The sequence below is a fragment of the Scheffersomyces amazonensis genome (assembly GCF_036850825.1).
Source record: "Scheffersomyces amazonensis strain UFMG-HMD-26.3 chromosome Unknown RJT21scaffold_6, whole genome shotgun sequence".
NCBI lineage: Eukaryota > Fungi > Ascomycota > Pichiomycetes > Serinales > Debaryomycetaceae > Scheffersomyces > Scheffersomyces amazonensis.
The window spans coordinates 291,512-308,607 of NW_027042746.1; the positions used below are offsets into that span (position 1 = coordinate 291,512).

The following is a 17,096-nucleotide window of genomic DNA, read 5'->3' on the forward strand; positions in this document are numbered from 1 at the left end:
ATACAATTACTGTATAAGTGCTTATATGACTGATGAACTACCCTTAGTCTTAGTAAAGATTATGACTAGTACTAAACAGTTAGAGAAGATAGTTGATGCTTTAGAGGATATCTCCATTAACATCAACACAAATCCGGATTTAAAACAGTTGGAGTCGGATTCACACATACAATATATACCGAAGAACCCTCAACTAAAGTCGGATTCAGATATATCTCCTATAGATTTAAAGACAATAGAATTACTAGATTTAATAGAACAGTATGAAAAACTAGTTAATGACCAATATAGATTAAACTATATCAATGGATTTTTAAATCTAAGTAGAGCCAATTATAATTATACATCAAGACGATTTGGATCAAATAGTTTTGATTATAGACCCTATGATGCATGTAAGGAAATTACTATTAATGATAATACTGGAGAAATTAATCTAATCAATAAATTAGCCATTCATCAAAGTAAGTTACTGCAACAGAAAAAGAATAAGCATGAAAAGAAAGAAAATGATGATGAATATGAGATTATAGACGTAATATCCGAAAAGGGTATATCATCATCTTCATCAAGTACTAAGGACTCTATCCTGATTTCAACTAGAAGTTTAAAAAATAGAAAAGAGAATTTATCAGAAAAGCTTTCAAGTACAATTACAGTTGAAGAAGATCCATTACCTTCTAATTCAAGATTACAAGATCCAATTAATCAATTCGGAGGGTTAGTACCTTACCAATTAAGACAATCACAAGGATATTTCAATAAAGCTCTCACTGATAGTGTGGATATTATTAACTTAAGAAGTAGAATAAATGGTTTGATTAACGAGATAGAGAAATTAAAGACTTAAAGACTTAAGTAATTCATTAATTAATGTAATATGCTAAATTTATTTATTAGAATTATTAATATACAAGTTTTATGTAATAATGCTATCAGATTACTTTTCAATGTCACTGAAAAGATCACTATCATTTTCATAATCATCAGGATTAAGCTCTGGTCCATCACTGTCACTGTCACTGTCATTTTCATCCATAGACACATCATCATCTTCATTAGCTTCTTGAGTTTCACCATTTTCTCTAGCTTTTCTTCTTGCCTTCTTTTCTTCCTTTTTAGCATTCTTGGCTGTAACATTTTCCAATTGTTTGGCTCGTCTTTCATTCCTTAATTTTTGTTTAATAGCATGAGATCTTTCCAAATTAGCAATATCTGTTTTGGATTTAGTAACAAGAGAATGATAGAGAGTCTTAGATGATCCAGTTAATCCTTCTTCAATTTTAACTAATGACATACTTATACGAGGACCTAATTCAGTTAATTTAATAGCTCTCTTTCTAGTTGGAGTTCCAATAGGACCAGATTCTTCTTCTTCACCTTCTCCCTCTTTTTTATTATTATTCGATAATGATCTCTTATTAGGAATATTATTATTTTCATTCTTAATTTCAACAATAGCATCATCTTCAACTTCAGAATCTGAAGTTATTCCACCAACTGAATATGGATCTAATAATAAATCAGAGATATCAGCATTATTAGATAAATTTGGTAAATTTTTCTTTAAATTATGATGACTATTAATTAACTTTTTAACATTTCTATTTTCTTCAACTAATTTTGTATTAATGGCATAATGTCTAATTTCAATTTGTTGAGTTTCTGGATCTTTATTTATCATTAATACTCTTTTAATTGAACTTACTCTTGTCAGTTGTGGTTGAATTGGTGGGAACATATTTTGAAACATGGTGATCATTAATTTTTCATGATTTTCTACTTCATTTAATTTATTGGAAAATCCATTAAGTACTAATAATGGAGGAGTTAAGAATTCTTTTGAATCTTTACCTATTGATTTTGGATGTTTTAATATTCTTCTAACATCTTTAACTAAAGAATATGAATTAATTCTGAATTGTAAAGTTGGACCTCGAGGTAATTTTCCAACTCTTAAAGATATATTACCAGTTTGTTCAGATTGATTAAATATAAATAAATCAGATACTCCAAGTGGACCAGCCATAACAATAAAATCTTTTAACTTATTTGATTTACGTTCTCGTAAGTTAATAGCAGTATGAGGTTGCATAACATTTCTAAAATCTTTAACTAATTGACTTAAGGAATGATTCTTTAAACTTGATCCAAGTCTTATTACCATTGATCTGGGGATCTTGGCTAATTCCTCTTCCGAGATCTTCTTATGAGTTCTGGTCTTTTGTCTTCTTTTAGCCATTTCTATTAATTATCTCTTAAGTATTAACCTTATTCACCTCCTAATAAACCACCTATATTCTGAAAAATTTAAAATTTTGGAAAATATATTCTCATCCTCATCTCTATATATTTTTTGTATGTACAGGAAAGAAAAAAAAATTTGTATGGAGATGATGGCCCATACAAAAAAGCTATTACTATACACCTTTGAATAACTCGATAACTGTATATAATAACTCTGCAACATGTCTACTAAAGCTGGAAGTGTGATTAAGAAAAAGAGTAAGAAGCAGGACGTTAAGGACTTAGCAGAAAAGATCAAAAGAAACGCCTTGTTGAAGCAGAAACAGCAACAGAAACAAGTAGAACAAGACGAAGAAGACGAAGAAGATGATCATGATAAGATAGAAGAAACTACTAAGGAAACCGTTATAAATCCTGATGATGAATTGAAATTTAAGACTTTTCATGAATTGAAGTTAGTTCCTGAATTACTTGAATCGATTCAACAAATGAAATTTACTAAACCAACTCCTATTCAATCTGAAGCTATACCATATGCTTTAGAAGGTAAAGATATTATTGGATTAGCCGTGACTGGATCTGGTAAAACTGCTGCTTTTGCAATTCCTATATTACAAGCTCTTTGGAGTGCGCAAATTCCATATTATGGATTGGTTTTAGCTCCAACTAGAGAATTAGCATATCAAATAAAAGAAACTTTTGATGCATTAGGTTCATCAATGGGATTAAGATCGGTATGTATTGTAGGAGGAATGGATATGATGGATCAAGCTAGAGATTTAATGCGTAAACCTCATATAATTGTGGCAACTCCTGGTAGAATTATGGATCATTTAGAACATACTAAAGGATTTTCATTAAAAAATTTACAATATTTAGTAATGGATGAAGCTGATAGATTATTAGATATGGATTTTGGGCCTGCATTAGATAAAATTTTAAAGATTATACCATCTAAGAGAACAACTTATTTATTTTCTGCTACAATGACTAATAAGATTGAAAAATTACAAAGAGCTTCTTTACATAATCCTGTAAGAGTTGCTGTATCATCTAAATATCAAACGGCTGATAATTTAATTCAATCAATGATGTTAGTTAGTGATGGTTATAAAAATACTTTCCTTATCCATTTATTAAATGAATTTATGGGGAAATCAATTATAATATTTACAAGAACTGTTGCTCATGCTCATAGAACTGCATTATTAGCTAGAATTTTAGGATTTTCAGCTGTACCATTACATGGACAATTAACTCAAGCTCAAAGATTAGGATCTTTAAATAAATTTAAATCTGGTGTAGCTAATATTTTAGTGGCTACTGATGTTGCATCTAGAGGTTTAGATATTCCATCAGTTGATGTAGTAATAAATTATGATATTCCAACTGATTCAAAAGCTTATATTCATAGAGTTGGTAGAACTGCTAGAGCAGGAAGATCAGGTAAATCAATATCTTTAGTTACTCAATATGATTTAGAAATGTATTTAAGAATTGAAAGTGTTTTAGGTAAAAGATTACCAAAGGATCCATCACCTTCAAAGGAAGTATTACAAGCTTTACATTTCCATGTTGATAAGGCAACAGCTGAAGCAATTAGACAAACTAAAGATTTTCATGAAAAGAATAAAAGAAAAGGTAGTAGAGGTAGAGATGATAAAGATCGTGAAGAACGTTGAACGTTGAACATTAATTGGTTCTTGACAGTAAATATTAATTATTGGGTAATTATAGTTTTATAGGAGTTAATGACAAAAATATTGTAATATTAAACAAAGTATAACCAAAAGTAACAAATAATAAACCAACACAGAAAATAAAATAAAATAATATACTATAATATAAAATAAAATAACATGAAATAAATAATCAAATTAACCAGAACATTATCCAATAGTTCCACCTTAGAAATAAAAACATATCAATGATATTAAGAAATTGACCAACCAATATTAAAGAAGAATAATGCCAAATAAAAATCTATTTATGCAAGAAATGAACAGGACATTCTCCATAACCTTTTTTATTAAACCAGTCCTTAATACAACTATAATGGAATACACAAAGACATTCTAATCTTCCCACTTTATCACCAGGTTTAAGTTCTTCTAAACAAATCACACATTCATTATCTAATCCATCATCAAGATATTCTTTATCCTTTTCTGCTGATGGTTCAATAGTAGCATTTGAAGTTACAGATCCAACAACTACATCAAGAACATTTGTAATTGAAGATTGAGATAATGTTATAGATTCATTATCACTTCTACCTTCTGATTGTCTTATTGTATCAACTGATGATGCAGCTTGTAAATTAGGTATACTCTCAAATTTTGGTTTAGGAATTGGTGGTATATTATAAACAAGCATTTTATTCCGAGGATGAGGTCTATCAGGAGAATTAAATCGTTGATTTTCTGCATTAAAATCAAAATCAGTTAGACAGTCATTAATATGACCTTCTTTAAATTTTTCAAAATCTTCATTAGTAATTTCTTCAATATGTTTCTTATGTTGACTTATATATGACTTTAATAAATCTGTGGCGCAGACAGGGCACAAATTCATATCACTAGTATCATCTCTACGATGATGACTATGACGACTATGATTTATAGATGAATGAGTAGATGATCTTATAAGTCTTGTATGAGTTCTAGCACTATATTTGGTAGTACTATCATTATCATTATCATGATCATGACGATTATGTCCACTAAGAAGTTCACTCCCCACATTAAAATGACTGAGAACATTATTATGATGAGCACTATTATGGTTATTATTATTATTATGGTTATTATTATTACCATTCGTAAAAGAAGATGCCACACTACTACTTATACTACTACCTCTAGAACCAGTATAATCTACTGGATCATCATCACCTTGAGATGATGAAGATGAAGGATTCACTTCGAATAATGCTCGTCTTATCATTTTGATCTCATCCACACATTCATCACATGTCTTATAAGTCTCATAAGGATTATGAAGAGTTCTAACCCCATTTGGATGAATTACTAATGTATTAGGGAAATATTTAATTGACTTTTCTGAACAATTCCCACATACAACTCTTCCACATTTTCTACAATGATGCCTTCTATTAAAAAACGTATAAGCTGAATGACATAAGAAGCAACAAGTAACTTCTGAATCTTCCTGCCAAGTAGGAGTTTCCAGTATATAACTACTCATAGTGAATTAATTTGATTTCCATTAAATACACTCTATAACACTATCCAATGGATAATACTACTAAACTTAAATCACTAAATAGTGGAGTATTGTACTTCTTAGTAATCTACTGATTTAGGCAGGGGAAAAAATATTGGGGCACATCCACACGTCCACTAATTGACTATGCTACGAGCATTTCCTAAAACAGACATCCATCCATACTTAAGAATCTATGGACATCAACCAGCACTTAGTAGAACAACTAATTAAGCACTACTGATACTTAAGTAACCGGTTCTAAGTACTTATCACACATAACTAAGACCTTATAACTAACAAATATACTAAGTACTACAAAAATGGCGGACAGATTAACTCAGTTACAGATCTGTCTTGACCAGTTGGTGGAACAATTCAATGCGACAGTCAATTATGTTAATTCCAATAGTGAGCCAGCATTACTTGATGATGAACCCAATTCTATAATCAATATAGCTGCTAATGCTCCCTTGCCTGGCCAACAACAACCACAATCACAACAAAAGCAACTGCCTGATAGTCAACTTCAACAAAGTGCTAATGGTAGTGGTAAACAAACAGCTACAAATTCAAATCATGTATCAGTGGCTGCTCAAGCAGATAATGAAGCTAATTTTGAAAATACTTTAAATGAATTAGCAACAGATATAATACTAAAATCTCGACAAATTACTATGTTAATTGATTCTTTACCCGGTATAGGAGTATCACCAGCTAGTCAATTAAAAATTATAGATGGGTTAACTCAAGAATTAAGAGATATAGAACAAGAACGGATAAGGAAAATACAAGAAAAGGATAAATTACTTAAATGGTGTGAATCTTTAATAACAGAGGTGGCTACAGGTATAGCGGAATCTAGACGATAAAAATAAAATATAATATAATGTCAATTTTGTTTTATTTTGCATTCTGAATCAATAAGTCATACAATCAATATCCCAACTTGATAACCATTTGGCATGATTACATTGCAGTTTTGTCCAATTTAAACCATAAATTATTGGCATAAAACTCCAGAAACAATATAAGGCACTAATCAGAATAATTATAATTAAGAAAATCCCCCATTGTCTCCGCTTAGATAATTGATATTCTATAAATTGTGCTGTTAATAAGATGGAGAAAAATAATGCCGGTAAATAATGATGTAAAAATAATTCTCGATTCATATAAAAGAAGGGAATGTAGTGGAATGCCCAACCGAGAAGATATTCAAAACTATTTTGATAGTATGAAGATATCAGTAATGATTCATAAGGGATTGTAAATGGATTTAAATGTTTAAACATGTAGAAGGATAATTTTATAAATGTAATAAGAATGATTAAATTGGCAGTATAATAAATAGCTCCATTTCCTAATAGATAAATATGAGATGGATCTTCATTAATATATTTTGTCATACCTTCATTACTAAAATAATTAATTCCTCTTAATACAAATGGCCAAGTTTCTGGTTTAGAAGAATATCTATGATGAGTTGTAAAGCTCAGATTTATTCTGAACATAGTTTTATGTAATTCCCATAATTTTCTAAAGAAATTATACTGGGGAAATTTAACTCTAGCATAATTCTTATCATCATCTATTAATGGATGATGATTTTCTTCAATATACCATAAGGTATTTGGAATGGTTGGTTCATCAACACATAAAACTTCAAATTGTCCAAACCCCCAATCAGGTAATCTTACTGGATGACTCATAAGTATACACTTAGAATCAGCATGAATTAATTGGAAAATTGATCTAGTTGCTTGAAGTTTCCGTAATGGTAATTCATTGTCAGAATAATAAGTCTTGGAAACAATTCTAACTTTGAATTCATAATTAATATTACCCAATAACTCTTCTCGATTACTATTACAACTTACTTCTTTTGTATAATCATGATCTGACATTGGTGGTCTAACTTCATTATTTACATGTAAATATTTACCAGTTGATTTATGAAATAATCTTATTGTATCACCATCTTTTATTGGACGAAATTTCTTTTGTAATTGACCTTCTCTATTCTTATTTCTAGTTTCAAGAATCCATTCATTATTATCATCAGGCATAAATTCGTAAAGGGAAACTTGTTGTTCACCAGTTCCTGACCAATAAGTGAAATTATGAGAATGTAAATATGCTTCTGTACCTAAATGTTTTAAAGTTACTGTACTTCCATATGAAACATCAATAGGTTGATTGGTTAAATATTCATAATCTCCTAAACCAGATTTAAAAATAGGTGACATAATTCCTGAACCTTCACCACTGAATGGTAGAGTTTCAAAATGTACCATAAATATGGATAAATAAATAGTTATTGGTAATACTACAAGACATAGTAATCTAGCAAATATTTGACCAAACCAAGTACTTACTTTAATATCAAGGTCACCTAATTGTCTCCATATTTGTTGAATTGTAAGTATACCACACCAAGCTATGGTGAAAAGACCAACTAATTTAATTGAAGTTAATAAACCCAAAGCCCAACCAATTACTACCAAGAATTTAATTCCTTTAATCAGAAATGGATTAGATTGTAATTGAAGTCTCTTCATACCAAATACAACAAGTGCAATACATAACAAGAATGGAGAATCTAAAAGAATCAATCGAGAATGAGTTATCAATGAATTTTCAATAAGAACTAATCCAGCTCCAAAGAATGCTACTGATGATCGACAAGCTGAATAACGTAATATCAAATATGTTAATAGGACAGTAAGAATTCCACATGATGCTGAAAACAATCGAAGCATTACATAAGGAAATTCATGATCAGGATCAGCATGATAGAGTTGACCAATCTTACTAAATTCCATATTACCATTCCAATCAAATAATAATGCTATCCAAAAGTAAATTAACTTCATTAATGGAGGATGTACATCGATAAAGAATTCCCCTCTAAAATAAAATCGAAGAAAAGTACCTATATGTACTTCATCAAATACAATACGTGCTGGTAACCATAACTTTGCCAATCTAATTATGAAACCTAGACATGTTAATAATATTATGAAAAATCGATCAGTAGAAGTGATGAGGGTTTGTTGAAGGAGTTGAGGAGAAATCTGTGTCGATAAATACGACCTCCATTTACCCTGCTTATATCCAGGTGGTAAACTGGGTGGTTTCTCTATCATTGAAAAAGGTATGGCTATTCAACAGCTTCTACTATATATAGACATAGACTGAAAAATTCAATAACAGAAATTTAATTTAAGCGTGTTTTTCCGTGTCGCGACCATCTACACAATGTACAGAAAAATAGACATTGATTTTATGGATGCAAAAAATGAATTTCTATTAAATAAATATTTAATGCTGCTAAATTTATACCATATCTATAGTGTTCTTTCTAAATAAACCCTTGACCAATTTGATGCAAGTATAAATAATTCCAATGAGACATGCAATAGTGACTGCAAATAAAGCTACGGAATATATACAACCCAAGACTCTAAAGAATTTGAGTGGATATATCACTTTACCAAATAATCCTTTACCTAATTCATTATTGGAAAGTGCCATAGTTCCTAAGGGGAAAGTCATTGACCAAAATGCTTTATTAAATTTCATAATATAACCTTTCTTGATGTGGGGATGAATTAGTTCTGCTTTAGCAAATGGTCTAATCTTTGATAAAGTCGAGATGACAGCCAAGAAAGTGTTAAAGTAACCAAATGATAATAAAAACACTCCAATCATTGTAGAGCATACAATGAATATATTTCCCACAGATTTATCTTCTATTAAATCATACATATTTTTACCGAACATCATAATACTGAATGAAGATTGACCTAAAAATCCGACTGGTAACCAACTTGTAAAGATTAATTGTGTACTGGGGATTTTATGGAGTATAAGTCTTTGATAATATATAGTTATTATTATGAAAGCCAATGCAATGGAAATACACCATAATATGAGACTCAATATTTCTGTAATTAAAGTCTGATTGAGTGTCTTCAATGATGGGGAAATTATATGCCCTGAAGATGACACCACAGTAATTGCAACAATTGGCAATAATAAAGTCGAATTTAATTCATTCATATTAATCTTTTCACTAGATAATTTTGATAAAATTGAAAAGAATACAGTTATGAAAGCTGTATAAACTGATACAATGATAGCTATCCACCATAAAACCCAGACAAATATTATATCTACTTTGTCCAAATAAAAAATAAAATTAATTAAAGTTATATAGCCCATAGCATAACAGCCCATGAAAACAGCAATATTAGGATTTAAATTGTATTGCATGATTCTCTTGGGATAATAATAGTAACAAGAAAGTAAAAACATCAACGATGTTATTAAAAATAGTATGACAGCAATCACAAACATTATAATACCACATACTCTTAACCAATGAGCAGGGTAGCCAAAATTATATAAGATATTAGATGAAATACCCGTTCCCATAATAGATACAAAGTAAACAGGAGTGAACTTTTCAACAAATTCTTCAAAGAGTAAATTCTTGAGCCTTGTAGCAAAAGGTTTTGAAGAATGTGCACAATCTTCTGAGCTTAGGGTTATACTATCATTGTCATGATTGTCCTGACTATTATTGGCATTGGTATTGTCTTTATCTTCAGGTAAGCTTTTCCCATTATTATTACAGCTATCGCTATCATCATTATTAGTAGTATCATCGGATAAACTAAGTTGTGGTGGAGCCACAGTTTGTGCATTAGAATCCGTTTTTTTTATATTTTCGCTAATGTCTGACATATTATATATGCTAGGTTATATTATTTTTTCATATCTGTATAATTCACGTTAGGAATGTGTAATTACAATTGTGATTACAATTGATATTTATAATTATTAGAGGTTGATAACAAAATCTTTGACTTCTACATGTTTCTTACTAATGACTCTTAAAAATAATGATTTGGTGGGAACGGAATTAGAAGCTCAAACGAAAGGCCGCTGAAAAGGGTCACTATTTTCTTCTTTGGGGGAAGCGGCTTTTAGGGTCCGGGAATGAAGAAAATTATTCAAACCCCGCACCCTCGTAGTTAAGAATTTTACCTAATGTAGAAAGTGCCGATTATATATTAGCGGCCCTTAGTTTTACTAGTACATATTTCATTTTATATTTTGTGTTAAACAACGGGCACTGAGTCCCGTCATGTGGTGTTGATTGAATTTAGATCCTTTATTTGTTGATATGCCTTTACCAGTCTCTTATCTTTCCTCGTTGTAGTACTATTTTTATCCCACATTATCACGTTCTAATAAAAGTAATATGCAATTATAACTACAATTCTGAAGGAGGTGTAAACATGAAAATAAATAATGAGTAAATCGTCAGTCTTATCTTGGATTGGAATAACACGTAGCCTTTTTACAAGGGGGTACAAAAAATCAGTCGTGTCTTACGTTGTATTAACTACTAAGGTGTTTCAAATTATCCCAAATAGGAAGGTTGTCGTCATTTATTGCCGCTCACCTCTTAACGACCGCCTGATAAATTTGCTCAAAGAATGGGCCGCTCGTTTGTAGTCCGCCCACCTGCCTATTTAGGAACTTTACTTCTAGTTTTAAGCGTGCGATTAGACAATTTTTTAAAAGTATAAAGTCATCTTAAAATGTCCCTAATTATTCTTCTAGTGGGGTTTTTAACTACTACAATAAAAGCAAATTTCGGTTTATACTCATAACATTTACGTAGTTATCAGTACTGACTATCTACTTTCATTCACACATAATAAAGTCAACTAGGAAAGCTCTTTAGAATCCACAACTACAACCACAACCACAAAAAAAAATATTCAAAATGTTAACTGTAAACAATACTCCAGGTGTATTTGAAAGATCAAATAACGCCAATTCTGTTGGTAATGCTTGTGGAAGCATACAGGATAGAATCCAACATCTTGCCATCGATACTGCCTCCAAAACTATTGATAGTTTACCTAAGGACTCTCAATTCTATAAATTAATTGAAGATTTGAAAAAGGTGTTAGATGGTAAAGGACTTCACTCAGAGGATATAGATGTAGAAACTATTAAATCATTGATGGATAATTACACTTCTGATGAAGCTGATTGGTTGAAATATGCTCTTTATGATCCTTCTAGGAATTATTCCCGTAATGGTATAATTAATATCAATGATAATGCTAATTTATTAATATTAGTATGGTCTCCAGGAAAGTCATCAGCAATTCATGATCATGCGAATGCTCATTGTTGTATGAAAATTTTACTGGGTGAATTAGTTGAATCCCTTTATGATATCCCAGATCAAGATGAACCAAAAAAGTTATCATGTAAACAAGAAACTTTAATGACAAGAGATCAAGTTGGTTATATCTCGGATAAAATTGGATTACATAAAATATCTAATCCATTGATGGATCAAGCATCTGTGTCATTGCATTTATATACACCACCATATGCATATATTTATGGTTGTTCAATGTATGAACAAAATAGTGGAAAGAAACATCATGTTGATATGAATAAGTATTACAGTTGGCAAGGAAAATTGATTAATCCATCAGATAGTCATACTTGTTAATTTCTATTCTATTCTATTCTACTCTATTATTGTACATAGTTACATTGAATTATTTATTTACATATTCACTTTAATGATTCCGACGAAATATAAAATTTTATTTATAATACCTAATACCTAATATAATCTTGTAAACTGTGTACCCCCTTCTGGTCCTGGAGGAACCTGTAACCAATTCAAATGGTCATATTTAGCAGTACCATCAATTACATGGAACGCATAGGCAAATCTTGACTTCTTCGAACGGTTATTCTCTGATTTATGTAACACTGAATTATTAATTAGAATCAAAGAACCTGCTTTACATTCAACTGTCTTATAACCTTCAGTGGGGATTTCTTTTACGCTTTCATTTTCACCTACACTTTTGAAATTACATCCGTCCTTACCTTGATTAATCTTAACGAAACGTTTCGTTATAGGATATACCTTATGAGAACCTGGCAAATATGACAAACATCCATTATCAATAGTACAATCCTCTAAAGCAAACCAGAATCCAATGGCAGTCTGAGGTTCAGTAAATAAGAAGGTGCCATCAGTATGTGGAGGCACTGCATTCGATCTTTCATTGGCCACTTTATCATCAATAGGCTGTTTAAAGATAAGCATACTTTGTAATACTCTAGGGTCAACATATTTTAATGATTTGATTATGGCTTTAACCTTATCACTAAGAGTAATGTCAGCAAATGTTGGTTCGATCATATGTAGACCATGACCAATTTTGTTAATTGCTTGAGAAACAGGAAATTTCAATTGTTTAGAGTCATCAAAGGCATCAACATCAAAGAAAAACCCTATTTTATCACTTGAGTTAAAGAAATATTCATCACCTACATGATCATTATCATTTGTTTTAAATTGAGTTAATGGATGATTAGATATATCAAATTCATCTAATAATTCATGAGATCTCTTCAACATTGTGCTTATCTCACCCGGTGAAAGAAATCCAGGTAAACAAAGCATCCCCTCTCTATCGAAAGTATCTATTTGTTCATTACTTAATCCACTCATTGTTTTAGTTAATGTCATATATTAATGTCATATGTCTGTATTAATATTTTCTAAAAAGCTACAGCTTACATATCTATAAATTCGCATATGTTTGTACGGCGGACACTGCCAGATTCGGTTTCCGAGTTCCGATGCCGAGTGTTATCTTTTTTTTTTGCAACTTTACTTTACTTCCACAATTAACGTCCGAATTTTCTTAACTCCAAGTACCTAAACACAGGGTATGTAATACCTGTGAATGCTCCTGCTAACCAGAATCCAATATCTCCACCATAATCACCAATTTTTATGGCCAAAGGTCCTTGGTAATATACTTGATTCATACCCATGACTGCACCAACTACACCAAAACAGAATGCAAGTGCAGCAGCTAATCCCATAGTTCTACCTCTTGGTTTATCCCAATTAGCCCAATTATAATTCCAATTGGAATCATCTGTTCCATCGAATTCCTTGTAATGAAGACTTCTCACTTTAACAGATGATCTAAATAAAAGATTTTCTTCTAATAAAATGACAATATAAATAGAAATCCAATATCCCAACATAGGTAAGAAATTACTAAGAATTGTTGAGAAATGCTCCTTACCAGCAATACTTAAAACAATGTAAATAATTGTGACTAATATAGCCCAACACCAACGAGGAACTATAGCTAATTTGACATCAATTAATTGAAATTCAAAAGCAATAGAATATGTATTCATGATATTATTACAAATCAATGAAATGTAAAGAATAATCACCACAAAAGAGCCAAACCTCCCCCATGGTTTGAATACTTCATTAATCAATCCACCTACACCAAATGAATTATAAGCATCTTGCCATGGTGGATATGCGTATGCAATGACTCCACATAATGTACCAGGAACCGCAACAAATGTAGATGGGATAGTAATACCTAAGAAAGTAACAATAAATACTTGATAACCAGGAGTTTCTTCAGGAAATAAAATATAATAATCAGAAGCTCCTGAACCCCATGTAGCAGTCACTGAATAACCAAGAGTAAAAAATGATAACCAATTACCTCTAGTAGTTATAGAGGAATAATTTGCTTCTTTGATAAGCTCATTTGCAGCATGAATATAGTCAGTTCTTTTACAAACAACTACATAAAATAAGATAGTAGCCACGAATAAAGGAATTGCCATAATGGTTTGGAACTTCAACACAACTTTAATACCAAAGATTGCTATAATCAAACTAATAACAGAAATAAGAACAATCCCAACAGACAATGGAATATTATGGTTAATTGAAATTAAAATTTGTCCTCCAAGTACACAATTAACAACTGACCAACCTATTCCACCAACGATACAAATTAAGGAAACAAATTTGACACCCCATTGTCCAAATAAAAATCTAGCACCAACCATCTGTCTACAACCTGATTTAGGACCCATGGTGGAACAGTAGGCAGGAACTAAGCAACCAATAATCATTCCTATTAATCCACTTACCATACTATCTCTCATATTTAATCCAAATAGAAAACTTGACAAGAAGAATGATGACATCGATGTCAACCCACCACAAGCAGAAAACCATAACCCAATAACATGAACAAATTGATAATAACGAGGTTTTGAAGAAGCCAATTGTCTTCTTTCTTCACTGCTGACTCTTTCAATACCTCTAGTTTCAATACCAAAGTCATCTAATTTATATATCCAAGAGACATATTTTGATTGTAAATGAGTTGTGTCTGAGTGAGATTCCTCACTACCTACTTCAACTGAAGGTACCTTTTCAGGATAACTTTCTTCACCTTTAATACTGACCATTAGGACTAGTTCTGATACTCTTGTAACCATCCAAGCATCAAAATGGTGATATTTCGGATCCTTTTTATATCATGAACTCATTTTGTTAAATATCTCAGGCCTTAGACATGTAAGCGCATATAATTTTCCAAAGCAATAAACTTTAGACAACATTTAACTAGATCCAATTGGGCCCATTTTGTATAAATAGACATGTTAATATCACATCAACAGGTGTGTTTTATAATCAACATTCAAATTAGAATTAAAGCCTAACACAATATGTCTACTAATATCGTTGACACACTTATTGCTAAATATGAAGAGAAATTTACTGAATCAATTTCTCACCCATTAACAAATGAACTTTGTCAAGGAACTTTACCAGACTATAAGTTGTTTACTTACTTAGTTCAAGATTTGAAGTTCTTTAATATAGGTTTGAACTTATTTGGTAAAGTATTAGCTTTATGTGATGATCCTCAACCTTCAATTGTCTTAGGAAAACAAATTGGTTTTGTATCAAATGATGAAAATGATTACTTCTATAAGTGTTTATCGGAATTAAAAGAAGAGAGCTTAGATGATATTAAGACTAAGGTATCACCAATGTTAGAGGAGCCTGCTCTTACCTTGCCAGCAGTTCAGAAATACCTTGATTTCCTTAATTATTTGATTTTTGATTGTCAATCGTATGTAGAATTAATTACTACCATGTATGTATTAGAAAAGGTTTACTTGGGTTGGGTAGAGTATAACGAACATAGAATTCCCTCAGACTTACCATATAAACATCTGGAATGGATAAAATTACATGGTGGTCCAGACTTCACCAAATGGGTGCAATTTTTAAAAGATGAAGTCATTAGAGTTACCAAGACTGATGAAGATAGAAAAATCAGTGAACAAGCCTTCGTAGCCGCCTTACAGCATGAGATTGAATTCTTCAATGCCTGTTATGAGTATTCTACCTAATTATATAGACACAATAAACGGATAATAATATTTGTAATATTGTTTCAATTCGAGTCAAAATAAATTTTTGTATGAGCATGCGCTTACGGGGAAGCTCCTGTATAATTTAAGCTAGGCTTATACTAATATTCTTTTACACAACTTAATGGGGGATTGTTATCACTACCATTAAGTTAAGTTGCTAATTAAATTATTTGTAAATGGTTACATTTATACTTATATTTTCTAGGGTTCTGACTATGTACATGGAAAAATCCCCCAAGAATGCATTTATAAAATGTCTAATTACATAACGCATAAAATTTAATGTCAAGAAAACTTAATTACTTGTAAAGGAATCCAAACCAAGATTCCTTTCTCCTTTGAATTTCAGATTCAGGAATGAATGCATCCACATGTTTCCTGATTTTCTCAGCCCCTTCTTGAGCAGTAACTTCTCTACCAATAACATCAACGAAAGCTCCTTCAGAATTCATCAAGTAAAAGAAAATCGAATGATCAACTAAATAATCTTGTCCTGGCTTAACATCGGGTGGAGTGGAAAAATAGACTCTATATTGTTTACAAGCTTTTTTAACATTCTCATATGTTCCAGTCAATCCCTTTATTGAAGGATGGAAATCTGACAAGTATTGTTTAACAATTTCTGGAGAATCACGAGCTGGATCACAAGTAATGAAAAGTGGTAATAATTCAATATTATCCTTAGATTTCAATTCATCTAACATTTCACCTAATTTATCTAATTCATCAGGACATACATCTGGACAATGAGTGAAACCAAAGTATATAATGGAAAATCTCTTATCATCATTCTTCAAGTCTTGTTCAGTGAATTCCTTACCATTCTCATCAACTAAGTTAAAAGGTCCCCCAATCAATGGTCTACCATAACTTTTCTTCGATTCAACATCTTTTTGTAACCTTAACCTTTCCTTTTCTTTAGTAAAATAATATGAAGCTGCACCTCCAAGAACAAGTAATAACATAACTGCTTTCCACGATGCAAATTCAGCACTATTTGAAACAAATTTCTTCTTTGAAGCTGTACCTCCAATAGCCACTCTACTTAATGGTCTCTTCTTAGGACTTGAGGTTTCATTCAGCTTGTTAGTCGAAGGTTTACTATCATTAGCTTGATTGAATCTTACTAAGGATGAACCTATAAATCTTCTTGATACACAAGTAGCTCCAAGGTTCAAATCCCTGGTTATTCTTAATGTACTTCTACTGATCTTTAACATTATTGCTTAGTTAGTACAATAATGATCTACTACTAAACAATTAGGGCCTTTGAATATCCAAAG

At 31.1% G+C, this 17,096-nt stretch overlaps 12 protein-coding genes across 12 annotated transcripts; 5 read left to right on the top strand and 7 right to left on the bottom strand. All coding sequences in view use genetic code 12, as the record gives it.

The window, feature by feature from the left end:
* The first annotated feature begins 26 nt into the window (after positions 1–26).
* Positions 27–877, top strand: VMA22 (Vma22p). The gene has a single exon (XM_064882319.1). It carries the CDS (start codon positions 62–64, stop codon positions 848–850), a length of 789 nt encoding a protein of 262 aa, XP_064736668.1. The 5' UTR covers positions 27–61; the 3' UTR covers positions 851–877.
* On the bottom strand, positions 878–2,424 carry SSF1 (rRNA-binding ribosome biosynthesis protein). Its single transcript, XM_064882320.1, has one exon. The coding sequence runs from the start codon at positions 2,240–2,242 to the stop codon at positions 941–943; it is 1,302 nt and encodes a 433-aa protein (XP_064736669.1). The 5' UTR covers positions 2,243–2,424; the 3' UTR covers positions 878–940.
* On the top strand, positions 2,425–4,029 carry RJT21DRAFT_98342 (RNA-dependent ATPase). Its single transcript, XM_064885741.1, has one exon. The coding sequence runs from the start codon at positions 2,469–2,471 to the stop codon at positions 3,927–3,929; it is 1,461 nt and encodes a 486-aa protein (XP_064736670.1). The 5' UTR covers positions 2,425–2,468; the 3' UTR covers positions 3,930–4,029.
* On the bottom strand, positions 4,030–5,652 carry RJT21DRAFT_128000 (phosphatidylinositol-3-phosphate-binding ubiquitin-protein ligase). Its single transcript, XM_064882906.1, has one exon. It carries the CDS (start codon positions 5,452–5,454, stop codon positions 4,231–4,233), a length of 1,224 nt encoding a protein of 407 aa, XP_064736671.1. The 5' UTR covers positions 5,455–5,652; the 3' UTR covers positions 4,030–4,230.
* MED21 (Med21p) lies at positions 5,619–6,368 on the top strand. Its single transcript, XM_064884815.1, has one exon. It carries the CDS (start codon positions 5,796–5,798, stop codon positions 6,342–6,344), a length of 549 nt encoding a protein of 182 aa, XP_064736672.1. The 5' UTR covers positions 5,619–5,795; the 3' UTR covers positions 6,345–6,368.
* Positions 6,369–8,751, bottom strand: PMT5 (putative dolichyl-phosphate-mannose--protein mannosyltransferase). Its single transcript, XM_064884817.1, has one exon. It carries the CDS (start codon positions 8,619–8,621, stop codon positions 6,393–6,395), a length of 2,229 nt encoding a protein of 742 aa, XP_064736673.1. The 5' UTR covers positions 8,622–8,751; the 3' UTR covers positions 6,369–6,392.
* A 60-nt stretch (positions 8,752–8,811) lies between these two features.
* Positions 8,812–10,224, bottom strand: SSU1 (Ssu1p; the record flags this gene model as incomplete). The annotated part of the gene is made up of 1 exon (XM_064885561.1): positions 8,812–10,224. One exon carries the CDS (start codon positions 10,222–10,224, stop codon positions 8,812–8,814), a length of 1,413 nt encoding a protein of 470 aa, XP_064736674.1.
* An 899-nt stretch (positions 10,225–11,123) lies between these two features.
* On the top strand, positions 11,124–12,131 carry CDG1 (Cdg1p). Its single transcript, XM_064882321.1, has one exon. It carries the CDS (start codon positions 11,276–11,278, stop codon positions 12,020–12,022), a length of 747 nt encoding a protein of 248 aa, XP_064736675.1. The 5' UTR covers positions 11,124–11,275; the 3' UTR covers positions 12,023–12,131.
* RJT21DRAFT_122190 (uncharacterized protein) lies at positions 12,132–13,073 on the bottom strand. Its single transcript, XM_064882322.1, has one exon. The coding sequence runs from the start codon at positions 13,058–13,060 to the stop codon at positions 12,140–12,142; it is 921 nt and encodes a 306-aa protein (XP_064736676.1). The 5' UTR covers positions 13,061–13,073; the 3' UTR covers positions 12,132–12,139.
* Positions 13,074–13,221: 148 nt separating this feature from the next.
* On the bottom strand, positions 13,222–14,835 carry FCY24 (Fcy24p; the record flags this gene model as incomplete). The annotated part of the gene is made up of 1 exon (XM_064885569.1): positions 13,222–14,835. The coding sequence occupies one exon, from the start codon at positions 14,833–14,835 to the stop codon at positions 13,222–13,224; it is 1,614 nt and encodes a 537-aa protein (XP_064736677.1).
* Positions 14,836–15,096: 261 nt separating this feature from the next.
* On the top strand, positions 15,097–15,789 carry RJT21DRAFT_115564 (uncharacterized protein; the record flags this gene model as incomplete). The annotated part of the gene is made up of 1 exon (XM_064880356.1): positions 15,097–15,789. One exon carries the CDS (start codon positions 15,097–15,099, stop codon positions 15,787–15,789), a length of 693 nt encoding a protein of 230 aa, XP_064736678.1.
* A 191-nt stretch (positions 15,790–15,980) lies between these two features.
* On the bottom strand, positions 15,981–17,057 carry SCO1 (Cu-binding protein). The gene has a single exon (XM_064882323.1). It carries the CDS (start codon positions 17,031–17,033, stop codon positions 16,113–16,115), a length of 921 nt encoding a protein of 306 aa, XP_064736679.1. The 5' UTR covers positions 17,034–17,057; the 3' UTR covers positions 15,981–16,112.
* Positions 17,058–17,096: the final 39 nt, after the last annotated feature.